We start from the raw sequence: 18,458 nt of genomic DNA on the forward strand, positions 1-18,458 counted from the left end.
AGAGCGACCTCAAATTATCGAACTGCATATGCAGAAAGAGCTCTTACTTTGTTTAGGTAAACTTGTTTCACGTTATATCTTAATTCCTGAATATTTTGACTGTAACCTTAGCATCATTCAAGGTATTATGGATATTGACAGTTTACATGGGCGCAAAAACCAACAGAGATACTTCACAGAAGAAAAATCCATGAAGGCCTATTAAAGAGAAGAACCAACACCCCTGGCTCTATCTCTCTGACCTTCAAATCATTGAAGAATGGAAGAAGTACTCTGGGGAAGGCATCACTATGCTTTGCATTGTTCTTTTTCTCTTCTCAAGACTTCCTGGCCACCACTGAGGACAAGATACTGGGTACGTGAACTCTGGTTTGAACCTGTATCACGTTGTCTCCCTCCACATGGTATGAAGGGTGGCAATGCTGGTCCAATGATAAATGTTATTACAAATATCCTACATAATGCTGGTGATCTATAACTATCGTTCATATCAATACTTATCAATTGTAAGTCATTCAAAATGCAAAACCAAAGCAAAACAGAATTTAAAAAACACCAAAGCCAAGCAAAAACATGCACACGTGCTAACAACAACAACAACAAAAAAAAAAACAGCAGAGAAATGCAATATAAATATTAAAATTCTGACTCATTTCAGAAGTTAAACTCTTAAAATCTGCTTAAAATGTGACATCCCACAGCAATGAGTCTCATTGTTCAAGGGGTATAAAAATACTGATCTCTAGAAAGTAGCCCTTCATCACCTTAAAGTCACATCACTATTGCCAGATAATCAGAGGGAACAGGCTTTAACAATGGGGAAAACTGCAAGCTAGAAACATACCTTGGATTCAGTAGGAGGATGCAGATATAACATTTCTAAAACTAGTCATAAATCTTTTGATTTAAGCCACTACAATAAAAAGCATCTCAGTGTTAAAAAGAATTCCTTCCAAAAAAAAAAAAAAAAAAAAAAAAAGACAAAAAGTATACACTTTTGGCAGCAGCTGAAGCTTAAATGCAGTTCAAATAAAAGTCAAATACATGAAAAATAAAACAGAACACAGAAGAAACAAGCATCTCCATATTCCAGTGTATGAAAAATTACATTCCAGAAGACATTTGGAAAGGCCACTAGCATTAGACTTATATTTAGGAAGTGCTTTTAAGAAGGACAGGGTTGTAAGACTATTTCTAGTCCATCTGCTGCCTCTGCCATTACTACTTCCAAGTGCCAGTACTATCTAATCTGCATGCATCCTGAGTAATCCTTCTGCTAACAAGCCTGAAATTTGTCTATGTGTTTTACATTAGCTGTGTCTAGTTTCCCAGGATCACAGGCTCTTGCTTACCCTGGCACTTACTCGTGCTAGTACATTAGTGATATTTTTGAAACATCTTTCATAAAAGCAAAAAGGGGAATTTTTATTAAATGCTGCTTGACACCAAGATTCTGGTACTGTCATGTAATACCTGGCAATTTCAGTAATTTAAGCCCAAAGGATTTAGCAGAAGAGATAGGAGCAGCCTAGGATCTCACAGCCCCAAGAGAGCTCTGCTTGAGTTGCTGGGGAATTGCACTTGCACCTACCTGTCTCATTCTAAGATACCTCATGGAGCTGTCTCCTTCCTCCTCACTGTGAAAGAAGCCTGCTCAGACTAGCTTAGACCTGAAATGAAATCTTAACACTCCTAAGCCTGCCTGATATCTTATCTCATAGAAACATGGTGACCATTTCATTAAAAAAAAAAAAAATACTTCTTTGAACTGTGCAAAGAACCATTTTTACTAGAGCAATTGCAGTTTGGGAAGCAGCCTTAGAAGTACTAACTGCATTCAAGACATTGTTAGACTGACTAACATGCGACTGGTAGGTGACGCAAGTGAACTACAACTTTTTCTTTCACTCTTTCCAAGGAATTTATAATTTTTTTGCAAGCAGTAGACAATTTGAATAAAGCACAATACTAGAACAGTATTTTTCTGACTGATTAGCCTATGCAATTAAAACCAGATAACAAAGATTTGGAAATCAGCTACAAACTTTCCAACCAAGAGGAAAGAAACCAAACTCATCTGTGAGTCAATGAACATAAAAAATAGATGAGAAACACCAAACAAAAACCTACAATGACATTCTAAAGAACATTACATTTCTAATGCTCTCCTTCAGAATTCTATTTTTTCCATTAAAACCAAAAATATTAATAATTTAAGCTTCTGGTTACAGCATACAGTTTATTAAGTTGTTTGTCAATTTTATGACACTCTGCCTGAGAAATATAACAAAAAGAACCATTTTTTTAAGCTACCAATTTCTTGGAAAGTAAAACTGAAAAGCTGCAGCTATAAGTCATCACTTAAGTGTTTCAGAGAAAGTGTTCGCACTCACCAGCACCGCTGCTTTCAGATTTTTCATCTGATTGACCTTCTGGAAAAAAAGAAAAAAAACAAACAAATGAACAAAAAGGGAAACATAACATTTCTGTGTTGATTATTTGAAATTACAACTAAAAAGTGGGCTGCAAAGAAGGATAAAAACCATACTTACTGGATTTGATTAATGTTTATAGATGTGCTTTTTGAAGAAAAAATTACCACACAGATCAACAAAGTCTCCTTTAGTACCCAAACTCATGACTTAAATGAGATAAACTCCATTACACCTCTGATTGAGTTCTGCACAAACGAAGTTACACAGCTATAGAAAATCAGTTGTGGGATTATGCTTAAGTAATAAACCATGGCCATTTATCTTACTAGTCTCTGTAGACAAATAAATATCATTTTTGTGTATTTAAAACAAAAACAAAGTTCTGCAAAAGAACATGCTTGCCACTAGACCAATTTTGAACATGGGCAACCTCCTCTCTAGTTTTTCTGCAGCTTTCTAGATCACGCAAGGATTTTTTTTTTCAGTCTTCTTTCCTTCTCATCACTGGCCCGCAGCTGGTACTAGAGCCTGACTTGTCAGATAAAAATATATTGATTAAAATCAGACATACATCCTGTTCCACAGAGAATGAAAGTATGTGTGAAAGAAAAAAGACACACGTTGCAAAGTGGCTTGCCATAAAACTTATCACTCAGGTGAATGGCGGAGTGAAAATCAGGAACAGCTTCCACATTAAATTTCAGTCCAGCCTTTCAGGAGACAGCAGCCAATGGATGTATTTTGGTAAACCAAGTTCTAACATCTACAAAGTCCTATGAAGATACACTCCTACATAAATTTCTCAACCTCAAGTTCAACTGCTTCTCCTATTATTTGTTCTTTTTGCACCTCCTCTACGGCAGAGAACAAGAAGAACATTTTTACTTATCTGCAACACAGTTAAAAATGGTAAAATATACTTGTCTTTTGCTTCCAACTCAGCCATGTCACAGCTATCATTATGGACAATTTACTCACAGGCGAGGAGGACTTACTGCTATAATCCAGAGAGAAATTTGTGAGTTGTTAGTTTGATCATTTCTGCCATTTACAGGCTGGGTATTAACAGAACTTGAAAACATGAAATGTTTTACAGAACCTTTTTCATGCCACTGGTTCTTGCTGGCTTTCATGGTTGACGGCCCTATTTTCTCATTGAAAAGGCTGACAGCCAGGGGACTGATGCAAATAGAAGGATCAGAGAGATGCTGCTTTTCTCTGCCCGAGCAGAGGCTGTTGTGAAGTCCTAGCAGCTGAAGGCATACATCTTCTCACTCAGAAAATGTCCGTATGTGGCCTCTTCCCACCCATCAGCATTCACTAAGTGAGTTATAAACCCTGGTAACATCCCAGACATACACGCAGGACAGCCTGTTTGAAGAAAAGCATCTATTTTTTCACTGACTTACTTTTTTTGAGTGTATTTGGCCTATTTATGCAGCATAATGTTATTACCCACCCAATATTCTAACTCAATTTTAATTTAGTTGTGGAAACATTCACAACCTACCTAACAAGCAAAAAGAAGAACAGGCAAACACACTGAGACATCAGCCCTTAACTGGGCTGAGATAGTTTTCAAATTCAGATACTGCTGCTGTTTCTTTTTAATTTTGTTTTAATGAAAGACTTGCCACCTAACCGTAACTCCTGCATAAGAAGCCATCACACTTAAAAATTGTTTACTGCATCTCTGATTCAAATAACAATAAATGTGTACCATGTCTACAGGAGGAGTGAGTGAGCCTGCCTGCATGCAGCAGGTGAATTTGCCTTTAACAGAGACAAACAATAAATAAATATTCAACCTTGCAAAAAATTGCCCTTTTTTTCCTCCTCATCAGACAATTTGTTTTTGTTATGATTGGGTCACGTGTCCCTGCTTTACAAATCTTCTGAGTACAAATAGCACAAAGAAGATAAGGGCAGCTGTACCATCTACTTTATATATTATTCCATATACTCTTAGCATTATATCCTCAAAACATTTATATTTGTGCAGGAATTAACAGGCTATAGTTTTAGTAGCAAAAATGAAAAGAAAATTAGCTTACCCCTGACAACCAGCTGAAGCCACTTTACATTAATTTTCTAATCCTCACAATGCTGGTAAGCAAATATCATTTCCATTTTTCAGAGAGGGAGAAGAAAGATGCTCTAAGTGTCACTGCTGTTTATTAACGGACAATGTGTCACAATAATACCTATGAAATCTTGACCCATCAAGCTGCTGTCTGTAATTAGACCAGCCCAAGCCACATATTCTGGTTTTCTGATGATGGGTTGCATCCTCTCCGTGATCCTCACAGATACTTTGAAATTTGCATAAATGCCAGAGAGCTGAAAGGCAGCGGCTGTTTGTATTTCTTTTGATCTTAGGCTTGCCAAGAGGCTTTCCTCTCTTGCTGTTACCTGACTACTCTCCAGCCAGCCCATAAAAGATTGAAGTACATAAATGAAGAAGGAAGCATCACGTAAGACTGCAAAGCACTTTGGAGTCTGGAATATGTGTTAAGTGACAGCCCAAATAAATAGAGGAGATCAGGAAGTGCTGGCGAGGTACACGGGTACGTGCCAAACACCTGACCAGGCAGAACTAAGGCAGCAGATGAGGGCATTTACTTCCCAAATAACAGTTAGATGAAAGTGTGAAGAGTCAAACACGCATCTAATAAGACTGGAAGTTGTATCGCAAGATTCTGAGTACTATGGAAATAATTAAATGTAATTACAGCAGTAACTGCTTTAATGAAAGAAAGAAACACCTTTCCCAGATTGTTATTAGCCATTGCTCCCCTTAACATTTCTTTAAATGGCTAGATACATCTGCTTTCAAAACTCAAACTCTGAATAATTATTTTCACTGGAATACAATGGCTCACTGTAAGCCATGCAGCAGGCATGATTCATGTATCAGCCCAAAAAGGGGACTTTCACATTAGTGGTTGTGTTAAAACAAAACAAACAAGAGGAGAATACTGGAAGGCAGTGGGAATCCAGGAGCTGGTATTCAGGCAGACTCATCTGTATTATTGAACGGCGTTACAAAAAAAAAAAAAAAAAAAAAAAAACAGTTGCACTTCATGAAATGAGATTCTGAAAGAAGAGAAGGAAGACGCAGAAAACTGGACATGAATGTCACGTTACGAGCCAGCGATCTTCTGTGAGGCATGAAACAGCGAAACGGCCCATGCACGACTGCTTCTCGGAAAGAACCAAAGGTCTGCCTGTCATTCTGCCACCTCACGGATTTCTCTGAACACATTTTACTCGAACAGCAGCGAGCTGGGGCAAGGAGGAAGGAATTGAACATCGCTAAAATAAGCATCAAGGCAATCCCACTTACGAAGGGGGAGTTGCGAACATATATTCGAAACTTCAATAAAATGAGTCATCTCACCCAACTTCACAGAAATATCTTAACGCTATTTTTTCCTGCGGCATGAAATCTTTCTATCCATCCATCAGTCCTTTACAGGAGGGATGCAATCGCCTGCCAAGGTCTGTGTTTTCCCGTGGCACATTAGTAACACGTTTCCCCCAAAAAACAACTCAGTACAAAACTTTTCTCACTGTCTGTAACGTAGCTGTGGTTTTTTTATTTGTATTGAGAGCCAGCAAGTCTGAACTACCTGCTGACAGAAAAATAAGCAAGAGGCAATTAAAGCAGTTAAGGGAATAAATTTATAGCCCCAATCTGAAAAGTTTGCTGTTAAACGTTTAACAAAACCACGTTCTCGTTTCTTCAACCAAGACAGAAACTGTCAAATCACAGCACTTCCTCATGCCAGGGGGAGTACCAGTAGGAAGCTCAGAAAAATCACTTTTCATCCAGCATATCCCATACCAAGTTCATGATCTGCCCCTACATAGTTCTTAGCCATACACAGAAGGAAAATTCATTTTGTTCGATACAGAACACTGAAATATATGCAAAATGCTCTCCTCTCCTCCCGCCCAAAAAATTACAACTGTGATAGCTGATGACAAAGATAAGCTAAAATGCCTGGAAGCACAAATAGCATTGTTGCATAGCAACTGTTGATGTACATATGGTGATGTTTATGGAACAGAATGTAGTTCAGAGCTAATGCAAAAATAATACCGAAATCAGCCTAGACGGCAAGACCTAGACAGCGAGAGGCAACCGTGCTTCGGGTCCCTCTGCAGTCACCAGGGAAGCCACACTTCCCACTAGCTGTGCTGAACTGATCGCCAGGAACGCCGCTGCAGGTCTCAGTGATCTGCCCAGCAATGAGGACTCCGATGTCTCACAGATGCAAACAGCACTGCAAAGGAGCTGGGGAGAGAAAAAGAGGCTTCGGAAGATCAGCCGAGGATCATTTCTGGGAAATGAGCATCTGCTCCTAACCTGGACCAACACAACTGCGATGTAACCACTCCTCACAGCTGTCCGGGCAGCAGCTGAACGTGTTATTTTGCAACCAGTATTTTTGAATGCATATTGCTCATTCTCTGTAATTCACTAGAGCTGTTTCAAAATACACAAATAGCAAAAGAAAAGAAACAAAGAGAAAAAACAGAGCTAGTTTACACAGAAAGAGTGCCGTGTGTGAAAGCAGAGACCAGCTTTTCAGCAGTATCTGGGATGGGATCCACTTTATCCAACTTTGTATTAGCTCAGATCTGGTACAAGCAGTAGAAGACCAAGGAACTGCAATTCATTAGATTTTGGACGTAACAAATGGCACCTCAGAAGAGCCTGTTTCCATCCATTAACTAATTGGGGACTGCCAAGGATGCAGAGATTTACAATGCAAGAACGAATTTCTTCCCACTCCAACAGGTATTAGAACCATTTGCGATTCAGACAAAACAAAAACCACAGGAAACCCACTCAGCAATCTGGAAATCACACCATGCAGAAAATACTAAATTACTTGGTAAGTTTCATCTCTTTTGCTTGCTCTAAGTGGCTGGATAAGTCAACGTGAAGTGCTGAACTGGCCAGATGGGTGAACACCCTGCAGCATCCTCTCTGATTACCGAAGATTTCAGAAGCAAACTTTGGCATCTCTCATTCATTTTCTGAATCAGAAAAATCAGAGTACCTCAAGTTGGAAGGGAACCACAAGGATCATCAAGTCCAACCCCTGGCTCCAAGCAGGATTACCCATAATCAGACCATGTGTCTGAGAGCGTTGTCCAAACACTTCCTGCACTCCAGCAGGCTCGGTGCCGTGACCACTGCCCTGAGAAGCCTGTCCCAGTGCCCGACCACCCTCTGGGTGAAGATGGTCACTACGTAAGCATATCAGGATAGCAGACATAAAAGACCTTAAGGCTTTTAATGTGCTCCAGAAAAAAAAAAAAACAAAATCCTCTTTATAAAAGAAATCAAACTGTTATACGAAATTCCCTCCATTTTAGGAGGGAATCTTGAGCTCAGTCCTCAAGAAAGGTATTGACTGAGAGCAACAGCACACAAAGCACTTTTTTTTTTTTTTATCCATTTTTCACCCCCATTATCCGTCAAATACATCCTTCCAGAAACAACATCAGAAATATCACCTGCAATTCTACACCAGCTTAATCTTTGAACCATGGTTCAAGCTGGCATACCAGATCTGTAACACAGCACACTTTGTAAAAGACAAAGCAGCAAGATCACCAGTGCTTTCCACAAAAATATGCCAGTTATAACTTGAAAACAAGCATTGGTCTGTGAGAATAGGAATTAATGCATTTCAGTTTCTTAGGACTGCCTCTTACTGTGGGTTGACTGACGTGCAAAGAGGGATAAGCTTTTACTGAGCCTTTTTCCCCATGGCTGATACAACTTTAAGAGTTCTTTTCCATGTGGACTTTCTGGCATCAGTTTAGCAGCCCTTCTTTTGGGCAGTATATCCATGCGTTTGTTCTGCTCTTCAGACACCTGTTCTCACACTGCTGAAATTGGCCACGGAGCTCAAACCATATTGGAGATCCACATTCCAAGACCAGAGTGGCTGCAGGAACACAGTGTCTGAAAGCAACCAGGCTGGAATTCGGGATATATTTGTCACGTTCGTTTTTACCAACAAAATCAGGAAAGAAAAGTACACTAATGTTTATTTTGGATTGTACTGCCAATAGCAGCTTTAACACAACAGCAACACAGTTTAACACGGTTTCCTGAAAACTCACAAATTGTGTGCCATGCTTGCTAAACTCAAGCAAAAACAACTCTGACAGGTTCTGTGCTTATTCAGTGCTTCACTCCAAATATTTCTCACTTCAATAAATTCCCTTTGCCCCTGATTAATATTATAACTTCTACTCCACTCACTAGGTCGACGGTCCTTGAATAACATCTTGGAGTTGCTAAGAAATACCAAACTTTTAATTGATTAGATAAAAATAGGATAGCTTCTAAGTACCTAAAGGCTTCAAGACAATGGCATTACAGATAGTGAAACAGAAATAAAAGGGCATCTTCTGGCTACCACAGTCTAATGACTTCCATTATAACTGATGGCAAATGCTCCATATTCAAGTTAAGCTGCAGTCATTGCAGACGTTCAAGTTACCACGAGAGGTTCTGGAAGCAGTATTTTGTATTAAAAAGTATTTGGAAAACAAAATCCCACAAGATAACAAACATGCCAAAATCTCAGAATGCAAATTCGAAACACATCTTCACACCTGAAGTAGCTCTCTTCTTTCAAGCATTCTGAGGGCAGGGCACAGAGAAACAAACAAAAAAAAACACAAGGCACAACTGAAATGCTTACAAGGTTCATGAAAACTTGTTCCCTATCTCTTTCCACATCTATGATCTATAGAATACAAAAACCAATATTTACGTGTTGCACGTTATGCACATGAAAATACAATCTTTTTTTTTTTTTTAAGTGAAAAAACGATTAAAAGATTAAATTAGTTTCAGAGAAAGGGATAGCAACTGAAAAGTGCCTGAGTCGTAGTGTGAAGAGCTTAAATTTCCAGCCCAACAGCGACAGTCGAGCTCCTTATACCTTATTACCAGCCATTAAATCTGTAAAATAGATTTTAAAAAGGAAGTGGTCAAACTTACTGAGTATTCTAACTCTGTCCTGTGAGTTATGATTCTGCACCCTCCTTTATTTGATAAAGCATCACAGCAATTACCTGCCAGCCTATGAATGTGAAAACATCAGAAGCTGTAGAGTTTGCTGCCTCACAGAAGGCAGAAGTATTAAAAATTATTGTTTGTCTCCTAGGGAAACCAAAACCTAAGTACCTGAAACGGAGACAGTAAGATGAGATCTGCAGACATCTTACTTTCCTTCTCTCTTTCCAACATCCAAAACATGACCATGTAATTTCAGCTGAAAACCCTACAACACGTGGGACTTGCATGCAAGCCGGTCTGCTGAGCATATTGTACACTGTAACACTGCCACGTACCTTAAATCTAACATGCAGTTTAGGACATGTTACCTCAAACATCCTAACCACTCATTCAGCTCCTGAGCTTCACTTAAGGCAGGCCAACCAACTGGAATCCAGTGAGAAAAATGGTAACCTTACTTCTGCAGTGTGTGGTAATAGGACCTTGTTCAGATTTAATACGCTTAAATCACAGTTAGATTCTAAGAAAACGTGGTGAACAGATGTGTTTGCTAAAATGGACCTGATCAACTGGGCAGAGGTAGAACCATCATTTTTATAAATCTAAATTCAAGGTAGAGATCAAGAGGAAACTGTGTTCCCATGTGCTTCTGAGGTGAAACAACACAAAAACACTTTTTCCAGTGTAAATTCGAGAAGGAAACGCACAATGTACTGCACTCTGTGTTCTGCTCAGCAGACCCACAGGTGAAATGTAGGAGATAACACAAAAACAACAGCGATACATATGCAGATTACTACAAAACAAAGCCAAAATTTATTCTGAGTCTTCTGGCCTTTTCAGCACCCAGCTTACTGTAATCAGGTACGCTAGGGCTGTAACAAATTCTGACTTACCTGCTGAACTTTCGGTGAACACCGTTAAGGTCTGTCCTCCCACGCTTTGCAGAAGAAAAGGATGTTCCCTTGGTGCGCTGACAGAAGCAGGTTTTCCTCCAATATCATTGATGCTGGCAAGTTCTTCATTCAAAGTAAATGACACCTAACAGTCACAATGACCACAGTGTTACTAAACAGACTCAGTGACACAGCTCTAAGAGTTATGGGGAAACAGAAAGAGAGAAAAGACAAGTAGTATAGAACATTCCTACTTCAAAAACATTTCCAAAAAAGAGTGGGTAAGAATCTTAACACATTGACTGCGTTTTGAAATAAAGCATTCAAAGCTTTAATGTATTTAATGGAATTTACTCATCTTTTAAGTATATTATTTTCTCTTGCAGTCAGAGAATAATTTGATCTTCCTTATTAAAATGGAAGGCATAATAGGCTTCCAGGCATCATGCAGTGATTTAAACAGTTTCACACAGCCAGCTTAGTCCCCAATAAAAGCGCTAGGGCACCACAAGCGTTATTAGCCTGGGAAGTCCAAATCCAGCTCCCCTGCCATATTTACATAAAGGAACTCGCTGAACACCCAGTGCCAGGCACAGCAAGAATCCTAAAGAGGGACTCATTGCTTGGTCCAGAGTTTCTTCCAGTTCAAAGTGGCAGACCTAGGTAGTCTTTTAAGTAATTCTAACTAACACTCCTTTTCTCATCTCCTGGACCACCCAAAAATCAGACCACGTGTCAGAGAGTGCTGGCCAAATGCTTCTTGAACTCCAGCAGGCTCGGTGTTGTGAGCGCTTGGACCCTGTTCCAACTGCCTGACCGCCATAAAGAACCTTTTCCTAACATCCAACCTGAACCCCCCTTGAAAGAGAAGTCCCACAATAAACTTATGGGCATAGGTAGGAACAGAATTCTCTACTCCCAACTCACTGGTACAACGTTTAATTACAGGTGTAACAAAAAATATCCGATATTAGAACCCAGAAAGCTCTAAACAATTGTTAGAAATCAAAAGATAACACATCCACAGCCTTTGGATGTGGTAGTTACTTACTTCTGTTCTTCCTTGATTTCTGCAAAAGAAAATATTTAACGTTTTAGTTTCCATGATCTACTTCCACAAGTTTAGCTTCCCTGATCAAAATGCAAAAAGCAAATTCTGGTTTTGTTACTCATCTTCACTCCCGAACTGCTCAATTTTTTTTTTTTTGGATGCTGATGCCCAAGAATAAGTGGGAGAAGTCAGCAGGTGAGAACAGAAGTAGCAAAACAGCATAAATTAAAGGAAATTCTCCAGTTAGATGTGCATATTTCTTAGGTTTAAGAGATCAGACATCACATGATGGCACACTGCCACTCCCCAGTATAATTTCATGTATTTAGGTATTGATAACACTACACAGGCAGGTATTTTTCAGTTTGCAGAGAAATATGCACACAGTGTTTGTGAGAAACAGGACGATGTAATATAAAAGGTGCAACGTTATCTATTTGACTGCCGACGGCTTCTTCTATGTGCAATGTCAACAGTCTAAAACTTGCAACCAGGAAAGGTACAGTAAAGGCTTACTTGGAAATCCTTAGTTTTCCCACTTCACCTCTTCCTGATGCTTTACTCCATTGTTGCGACAAGTATTTCGGGACCTAAAACAAGATGACTGATCTCAGGAAAAGCAGATTTTAAAGTTCTGTATAAGTTATGTACACGTACATACTTTAAATGTTTTCTCACTGACCACTCCAGAACATGGTATGATTTAAACATCGTAGGCAATATATTCCAGTAGGGAGAGCAAAAAGAATCACAGAATGGCTTGAATTAGAAGGGACTGTAGTTCCAATGCCCCCTGCCATGGGCAGGGACACCTCCCACCAGACCAGGTTGCCCAAAGCCCCATCCAGCCTGGCCTTGAGCACCTCCAGGGATGGGGCATCCACAGCTTCTCTGGGCAGCCTGTGCCAGGGCCTCACCACCCTCTGGGTGAAGGATTTCCTCCCAACACCTAATCCAAATCTCCCTTCTTTTAGTTTTAATCCATTCCCCCTTGTCCTACCCCTCCACTCCCTGACAGATTCGCTCCCCAACAATGCAGCATAAAGATAAGGCCAGCGTACAGTATGTTTGTCCCAAATGAAGGAAAACCTGGACTATCTTGAATTTCAAATACTATTATGCAATCATAAAAAGCAAAAAAGATCAGCATCGTGTTCTTAAATGAAGTAATCCTACCAGATAAAACTATACTTTTAAATATTCACTAGAAACTCTCATCTCTTTGGGAAAAAAACACCACCACAACTATGAGGACTGTGAGAAGACAGGCAGCTCAGAGACCAAAAGGTGCTGCAGAAGAAGAGGTTTAGAGCTTGGGAGCCACACGGACCCCTTCAATTACAAAGTTTTTGGTATCCGCAGCCTCAGGCAGCCTGGGCTCTTGGTGGGCAGCAAGGTGCCTCAGGGCACAAGTAATGAACCGACAAGCTGAAGGCTGGCTTTCTCCTTTTCCTACCGCAGTGTGAGCTGAAATCATAGCCCGCCTCTCTGCTCCCTGGCCAGAAAAGACCAGCTCAGTACTGCGGGGTAAGCCAGGCTCTGAAACCCAGCGCTTCCACGGCCAGCCTCGTGCCTCGCTGCAGCTGGTGTCCATCCACCCACGCTCCTCAGCCTCCCACACGCATCCCAGCAGGCAGGGCTGTGCCTCTGCAGCAGCGCCTCGTTTTTCTGGGGATGAGGATGCCAGGACAACGCGCCCAGCGCTCGGCAGCCTTACCAGGTTCTTCTCACAGAGCAGACGAGCTTGAGGCAGATGAATAACATTTAGTATGTGAGATCAGAAGGTTAAGTGTTTGTGTCAACATCCTCCATCTCTGTTTAGCAAAAAGCTGAGCGCTGACTAGAGGAGTGCACATTTCCACAGGACTTCAGAAGGTGCCACAGCCTCGCCCCGGGGAGCAGCTCCCCATCCAGCCCCTGCATTTGGTGCCTTCAGCCCCCGGCCAGTTCAGCCCCGGGGGCACGAGGAGCTTCCTTGATTCCATCAAGAGATGGAATAGACCCGAGACAGCAAGGGCAATCATATCCCACTGTTTGCAGCTATCTGTAAGATGTTCAAGTGATATGAGAACTATGTATTTCTTTTCTAAAGCAAATAGCTGAAAGCAGCCTAACAGAAGGTCCTGCTTCCCAGAAACCCTTCCTCTCTGCTCAGGATGTAGCAGTCACTGCAAGGACATACCTCAAAGACCCAAAATAGTGAATTATTAAAGGAGAAATCCCTGTACTGTTCCAATACCACGTACCAAAAAAATATTCCAACACCAGAATTTAATAACCTCCTTCTTAACTTGCTCACGACAAACCTGGACAAATTCACATTCTTTAATTTCGCAGTCCTGGCTTAGTTCACATTCCTGGTACCACAAAGCTCACGCAGTCCTCAGCTACTGAAAACATCCGTGCCCAGGTAGAAAAACATTGTGAGGTGCAGCCACTGAGAAAGAGAAACACACCACATGCTGCCCTTGGTATGTTTCAGGCACCAAGTTGGTTCTCTGCAGCCTGATTTTTGTCTTGCAGAGAACAGAAGTAAGCAAAGTTTTACTCCACACTGAGGAAGCGAAGTCTATCCCAGGAACTCGCTGACAAACAGTAGCCTGCAAAGTTCCCAAAGCTCTGACTAATTTAATAACAACCTTGCATTTATCCTGCATCCTTCCTTAAATCAAAACAAGCAAACAAACCCCACAGAAAACATCTTAGTACTGGGGCTTAACACTTGCCTTCAGTCTCACAGCACCCCGATAACTGGGGAATACCTAGGAAATCCTCATGCCCTCCAACCATTCAGCCAAACAATGTCAATCCAGGCTGGCACTGGGTCAAACCCGTCACAAATGCGTGACAAAGCACTGAATGGGCACGCTGTACTGATGTATTTTTTCATAGTTTTTGAAATGGTAACTTTCTACAGCAGATTTCATGCCAAATCAGGCCTCATTTTCTCTCTAAAGACAAGATAAATGCTGCGGCACGTGCTCTGGCTGACTCAATGGCAATATTATGATGTGCTCGCACCTCATCTCTGTCTAATTTATACTGCCAGGTGATAAGGCAGACACACATTATCAGTGGAGAAGGACTGAAGGATTCTGCTGCCATTAACGTCGCTGACTTGCCACATAATAGGATCAGACAGGGAATTTATTCAGGCTGGGAGGCTGCAGATCAATCCCGCGCCTTTCAGCTGCCTCAAAGAGTGCAATTAATCATTACCTTTCTGCCAGCCCATCGGGATTCAATGGCTACACAGAGAAAAAGAAGAAAAGGGGTTGTGAAGGGCTGAGATCAAAGGATTATTTCTATCTGCTCGTGGTTACTTCAGTTCAAATGAGATGGCACTCTCAAAACCATTAAAATGGTCTCAGAAATTGCTAGCTCCATGCTAATGGTGTAAGCAACCACAGGAGAGGAAAGGAATGTCTTACACGCTACAGAAGTCTTAACTGGCCAGTTTCTTTTAAGTTTAGCATGATAAAAGTGTAACTTCCTGACAACAGGCAGCTTTCACAATCTTTAAAATGATGTACAGAAAATGTAACAATGTACAACATCTGAAAATAAACGTACAGAAAACGAGAGTGTCCGTTCTGTTTTATACAGAACAAAAAGAAATTTCAAAGAATCCTAAACAGGAGTTGGAAAAACACGGAGTCACGGAATGAGCGATGTGGGGACAGAGGAACTGCCCTTCTGACAGAGCACTTGAAATCTTGTAGGCAAGTGGCCTTTATTCTGGGGTTCTAGATAAAAACTCTCTCCAAAAAAACATACAAGATAGTAACAAAAAGATATCTGTCATACTAAGTAACGCCATTTCAAGAGCCCTTAGGACTGCTGTTCTCTTCCTGCTGCTCACCTCACAGGAACACCAGGGCTCCAGCACACGAGGAGCCCTGCAGGTGCTGTACAACAAAAGGGCCCCTGCTCCACGCGCCTTCTCTCAGCTTTTTCTCAACTGCTTGGCTACCTTTGGAACAAAACACAGAAGCAGCCCCCATGTTTAATAAACTCCTGCCTATATTCTGCATTTGATGAAGTTCGCTCTCTTTGTATCTAGTTATCTGCATGTATCAGAAATCAAGTAAGGCTGATCTTAGGACCTGTGATTCTGTTTTCATGAATACAGCAGATTAAATTACAACAAATAAAAATAACACAAACACATCGCACAGGGAGCAAGCAATTAACAACCCTAACGGCTAACACTAAATGGGCTTCACTTTGCTACCGATGCATACCCAACAGTTGTCATGATGCTCTCAGCTTTCCCTAAAAACACAAAACAAAGTTATCGAAGTTGCCTTTTGGTTTTGTACTAAAGCAGCCCACTGTGTTTCTTGTGTCTCGTGCTTCTAAAATACTCATGACCACGTTTTTTATTGCCTGTTAAGTAGTCCCTCTGGAATACTTCCCGTGCCAGCATAATACATGCTAAAGGGCGATTAAATAAGCTTTTTTCCCCCCTCCTCCAGCAGAGCTGATTGCTCTCTCCCTGAAAGCAAGGCTAAAGTCAGCCTCGTTATCCCACCTAGCGAGGGCAGCAAGTACTGGTGCTACACGCTGCCACCACTCTGCGTGTTGAAGATCCCAGTAACAGGCTGGTTGTCTCCAAGTTCAGGTCCGAAGGATTTAAAGGATAAAATCCTGCACGCACCTTGCTTTGGTCTAGCAAAGTTTGCTGTATTTCAGCGTTCCTTTTAGTTCATTTTTCTCATTAAAGCAGGCAATAGCCCGTGCTCACAGAGCCGTGACAACTGCAAGCTCTGATGCGCCTGAGAGCTCCCGCCTTGCCGCAGGAACCAGCAAACCGTAGCAGACTGAAGGTCAGCCCAGTTCAGCATCCTCTCCCCACACGTGGCCAGCAGCAGGTGCTTCAGGAAGAGCAGAAGATGACAAGAACAGGAATGTTCTACAGCATGTGGGAATTAGGATGCTTTCTGTGATCTTTGACTCAGTGGTCTTGAAGTAGGGGAGCACCTTCACTTTTAATACCTCAATACATTATCCTGGAACAAGTTTGTCTAATGTCAATAACACCTTCCTACTGCAAAAAGCTCCAAAACTTCAATATTGTGCAAAACTGTACCTGCTTTGTTTGTTCTTCATGCCCACCACATGAATTAATTTGTCTCACCCCTCATTCTTGCTGTATTACCAACTCTTACCTACTCACCTTCTCCTATGCATGTTTCTCCTATCCTGTAATGTCACTTATTACTTTACAGACATCTGTAAGACTTCATAGAATCACAGAGTATCACAAGATGGAAGGGACCCATGGGGATCACCAAGTCCAACTCTTGGCTCTACACAGGTCTACCCAAAAATTCAGACCCTATGACTAAGTGCGCAGCCCAAACACTTCTTGAACTCCAGCAGGCTCAGTACCATGACTACATCCCCAGGAAGTCTGCCCGCCCACCCTCTGGGTGCAGACCCTTTCCCTAACCCCCAGCTTGACCCTCCCCTGTCCCAGCTCCATGCCGTTCCCTCGGGTCCTGTCGCTGTCCCCAGAGAGCAGAGCTCAGCGCCTGCCCCTCCGCTCCCCTCGTGAGGGAGCTGCAGGCCGCCATGAGGCCTCCCCTCAGCCTGCTCTGCTCGGGGCTGAGCAAACCCAGGACCTCAGCTGCTCCTTTGGGCACTGACAGCTTTGTGCCCTCCTTACACCGTGGCACCAGAGCTACACACAGTGCTGGAGGGCAATCCCTTCCCTCACCCAGCTGGCAGTGCTGGGCCTGATGCACCCCAGGGTGCGGTTGGCCCTCCTGGCTGCCAGGGCACGCTGCTGGCTCCTGTTCAGCTTGCTGGGACCACAACCCCCACATCCCTTTCTGCGGGACTGCTCTTCAGCCTCTCACCCCCCCGTCTGTATGTATAGCCAAGAAATCAATCACCTTCCTAGCACGAAAGGTAACAGCATATTCAGGAATTCCCTGCACAGACACCATTCCTCTGATCACTCCTCGTGCTGTCCTCCGAGCTGCTTCTAGGCCAGCTACATCCTTCCCAAGCAGAGCACCAAGCACTTTCCAGCAGTCTCCTGAAACCAAGCACTCAGCTATCAGCAAAAAAGAGGAAGGAGGATGTAGAAACCCACCACCCCCAGCCTGGCCCTGCTGTGCAGCACTTCTGACCCCCCCCCCCCAGCGCTATTTTAGAGGCACACCGAGCCCTTTGGCTGTGTCACACCCCTCAGCACCCAGACCCAGCATTAGGGAAGCCCCTTCCCCTCTCACATCCCCTCAGGAGGACGCCCAGTGCCTGCTGCCTGCCCCCAGGAGCCGCCTCCAGCCCTAAGATGGCACCGAGCGGCTCCCGGGCCCGCGCCCCGCTCACCTTGACGAGCCACATGCCGGTGTTGTGCTTGGCCCCGCTCAGGTCCAGCTCGCCCTTCTCGCTCATGGCTCGGCCCCCACGGCCCCCACCGGCCCCGCTCCTGCCCCGGCTCCTCCCGCTGCCCTCCCCCGGCCCCCCTGCACCGACGGCGGCCCGCGGCGGACAAACGGCCCCGGCCGCCAACGGAGGGGACGGGGGTGGAGGCTGCGGGAGCCCGCCCCGGGGACGCCCAAAATGGCGGCCGGGGGGGAGGGGTTAGGGGAAACGCCACAGAGAGAATTCACGTCCCCGAGAGTGTTGATTAAAATATGTATTCATTACAATAAATACAAAAATATTAAAAAATAGCATCGTGCTCGTATCGTTTCAGGCCGTGGGAGGGTGGGTGCGCCCTGTGGGTATTGCAGAATCACAGAATGGGTGGGGTTGGAAGGGACCTCAAAGCCCACCCGGTCCCAGCCCCCTGCCATGGGCAGGGACACCTCCCACCAGCCCAGGTTGCCCAAAGCCCCATCCAGCCTGGCCTTGAGCACCTCCAGGGATGGGGCATCCACAGCTTCTCTGGGCAGCCTGTGCCAGGGCCTCACCACCCTCACAGTTAAGAATCTCCTCCTAACATCTGATCCAAATCTCCCCTCGTTTAGTTTTAATCCATTTCCCCTTGTCCTACCCCTCCACTC

General features: G+C 43.1%; 1 protein-coding gene across 1 annotated transcript in view; it reads right to left on the bottom strand.

The window, feature by feature from the left end:
• Window positions 1–17,881, bottom strand: part of GTF2F2 (general transcription factor IIF subunit 2) — an 83,274-nt gene extending 65,393 nt beyond the window's left edge. The window contains exons 1-5 of the mRNA XM_084302087.1: window positions 17,779–17,881; window positions 11,953–12,026; window positions 11,437–11,455; window positions 10,386–10,530; window positions 2,394–2,432 (exon numbers count right to left, since the gene is read on the bottom strand). Coding sequence (XP_084158213.1) covers window positions 2,394–2,432; window positions 10,386–10,530; window positions 11,437–11,455; window positions 11,953–12,026; window positions 17,779–17,844 — 343 coding nt within the window. The 5' untranslated portion in view covers window positions 17,845–17,881. The remainder of the gene's footprint in view (window positions 1–2,393; window positions 2,433–10,385; window positions 10,531–11,436; window positions 11,456–11,952; window positions 12,027–17,778) is intronic.
• Window positions 17,882–18,458: the final 577 nt, after the last annotated feature.

The sequence above is a fragment of the Netta rufina genome (assembly GCF_964035555.1).
Source record: "Netta rufina genome assembly, chromosome: 1".
Lineage (NCBI taxonomy): Eukaryota > Metazoa > Chordata > Aves > Anseriformes > Anatidae > Netta > Netta rufina.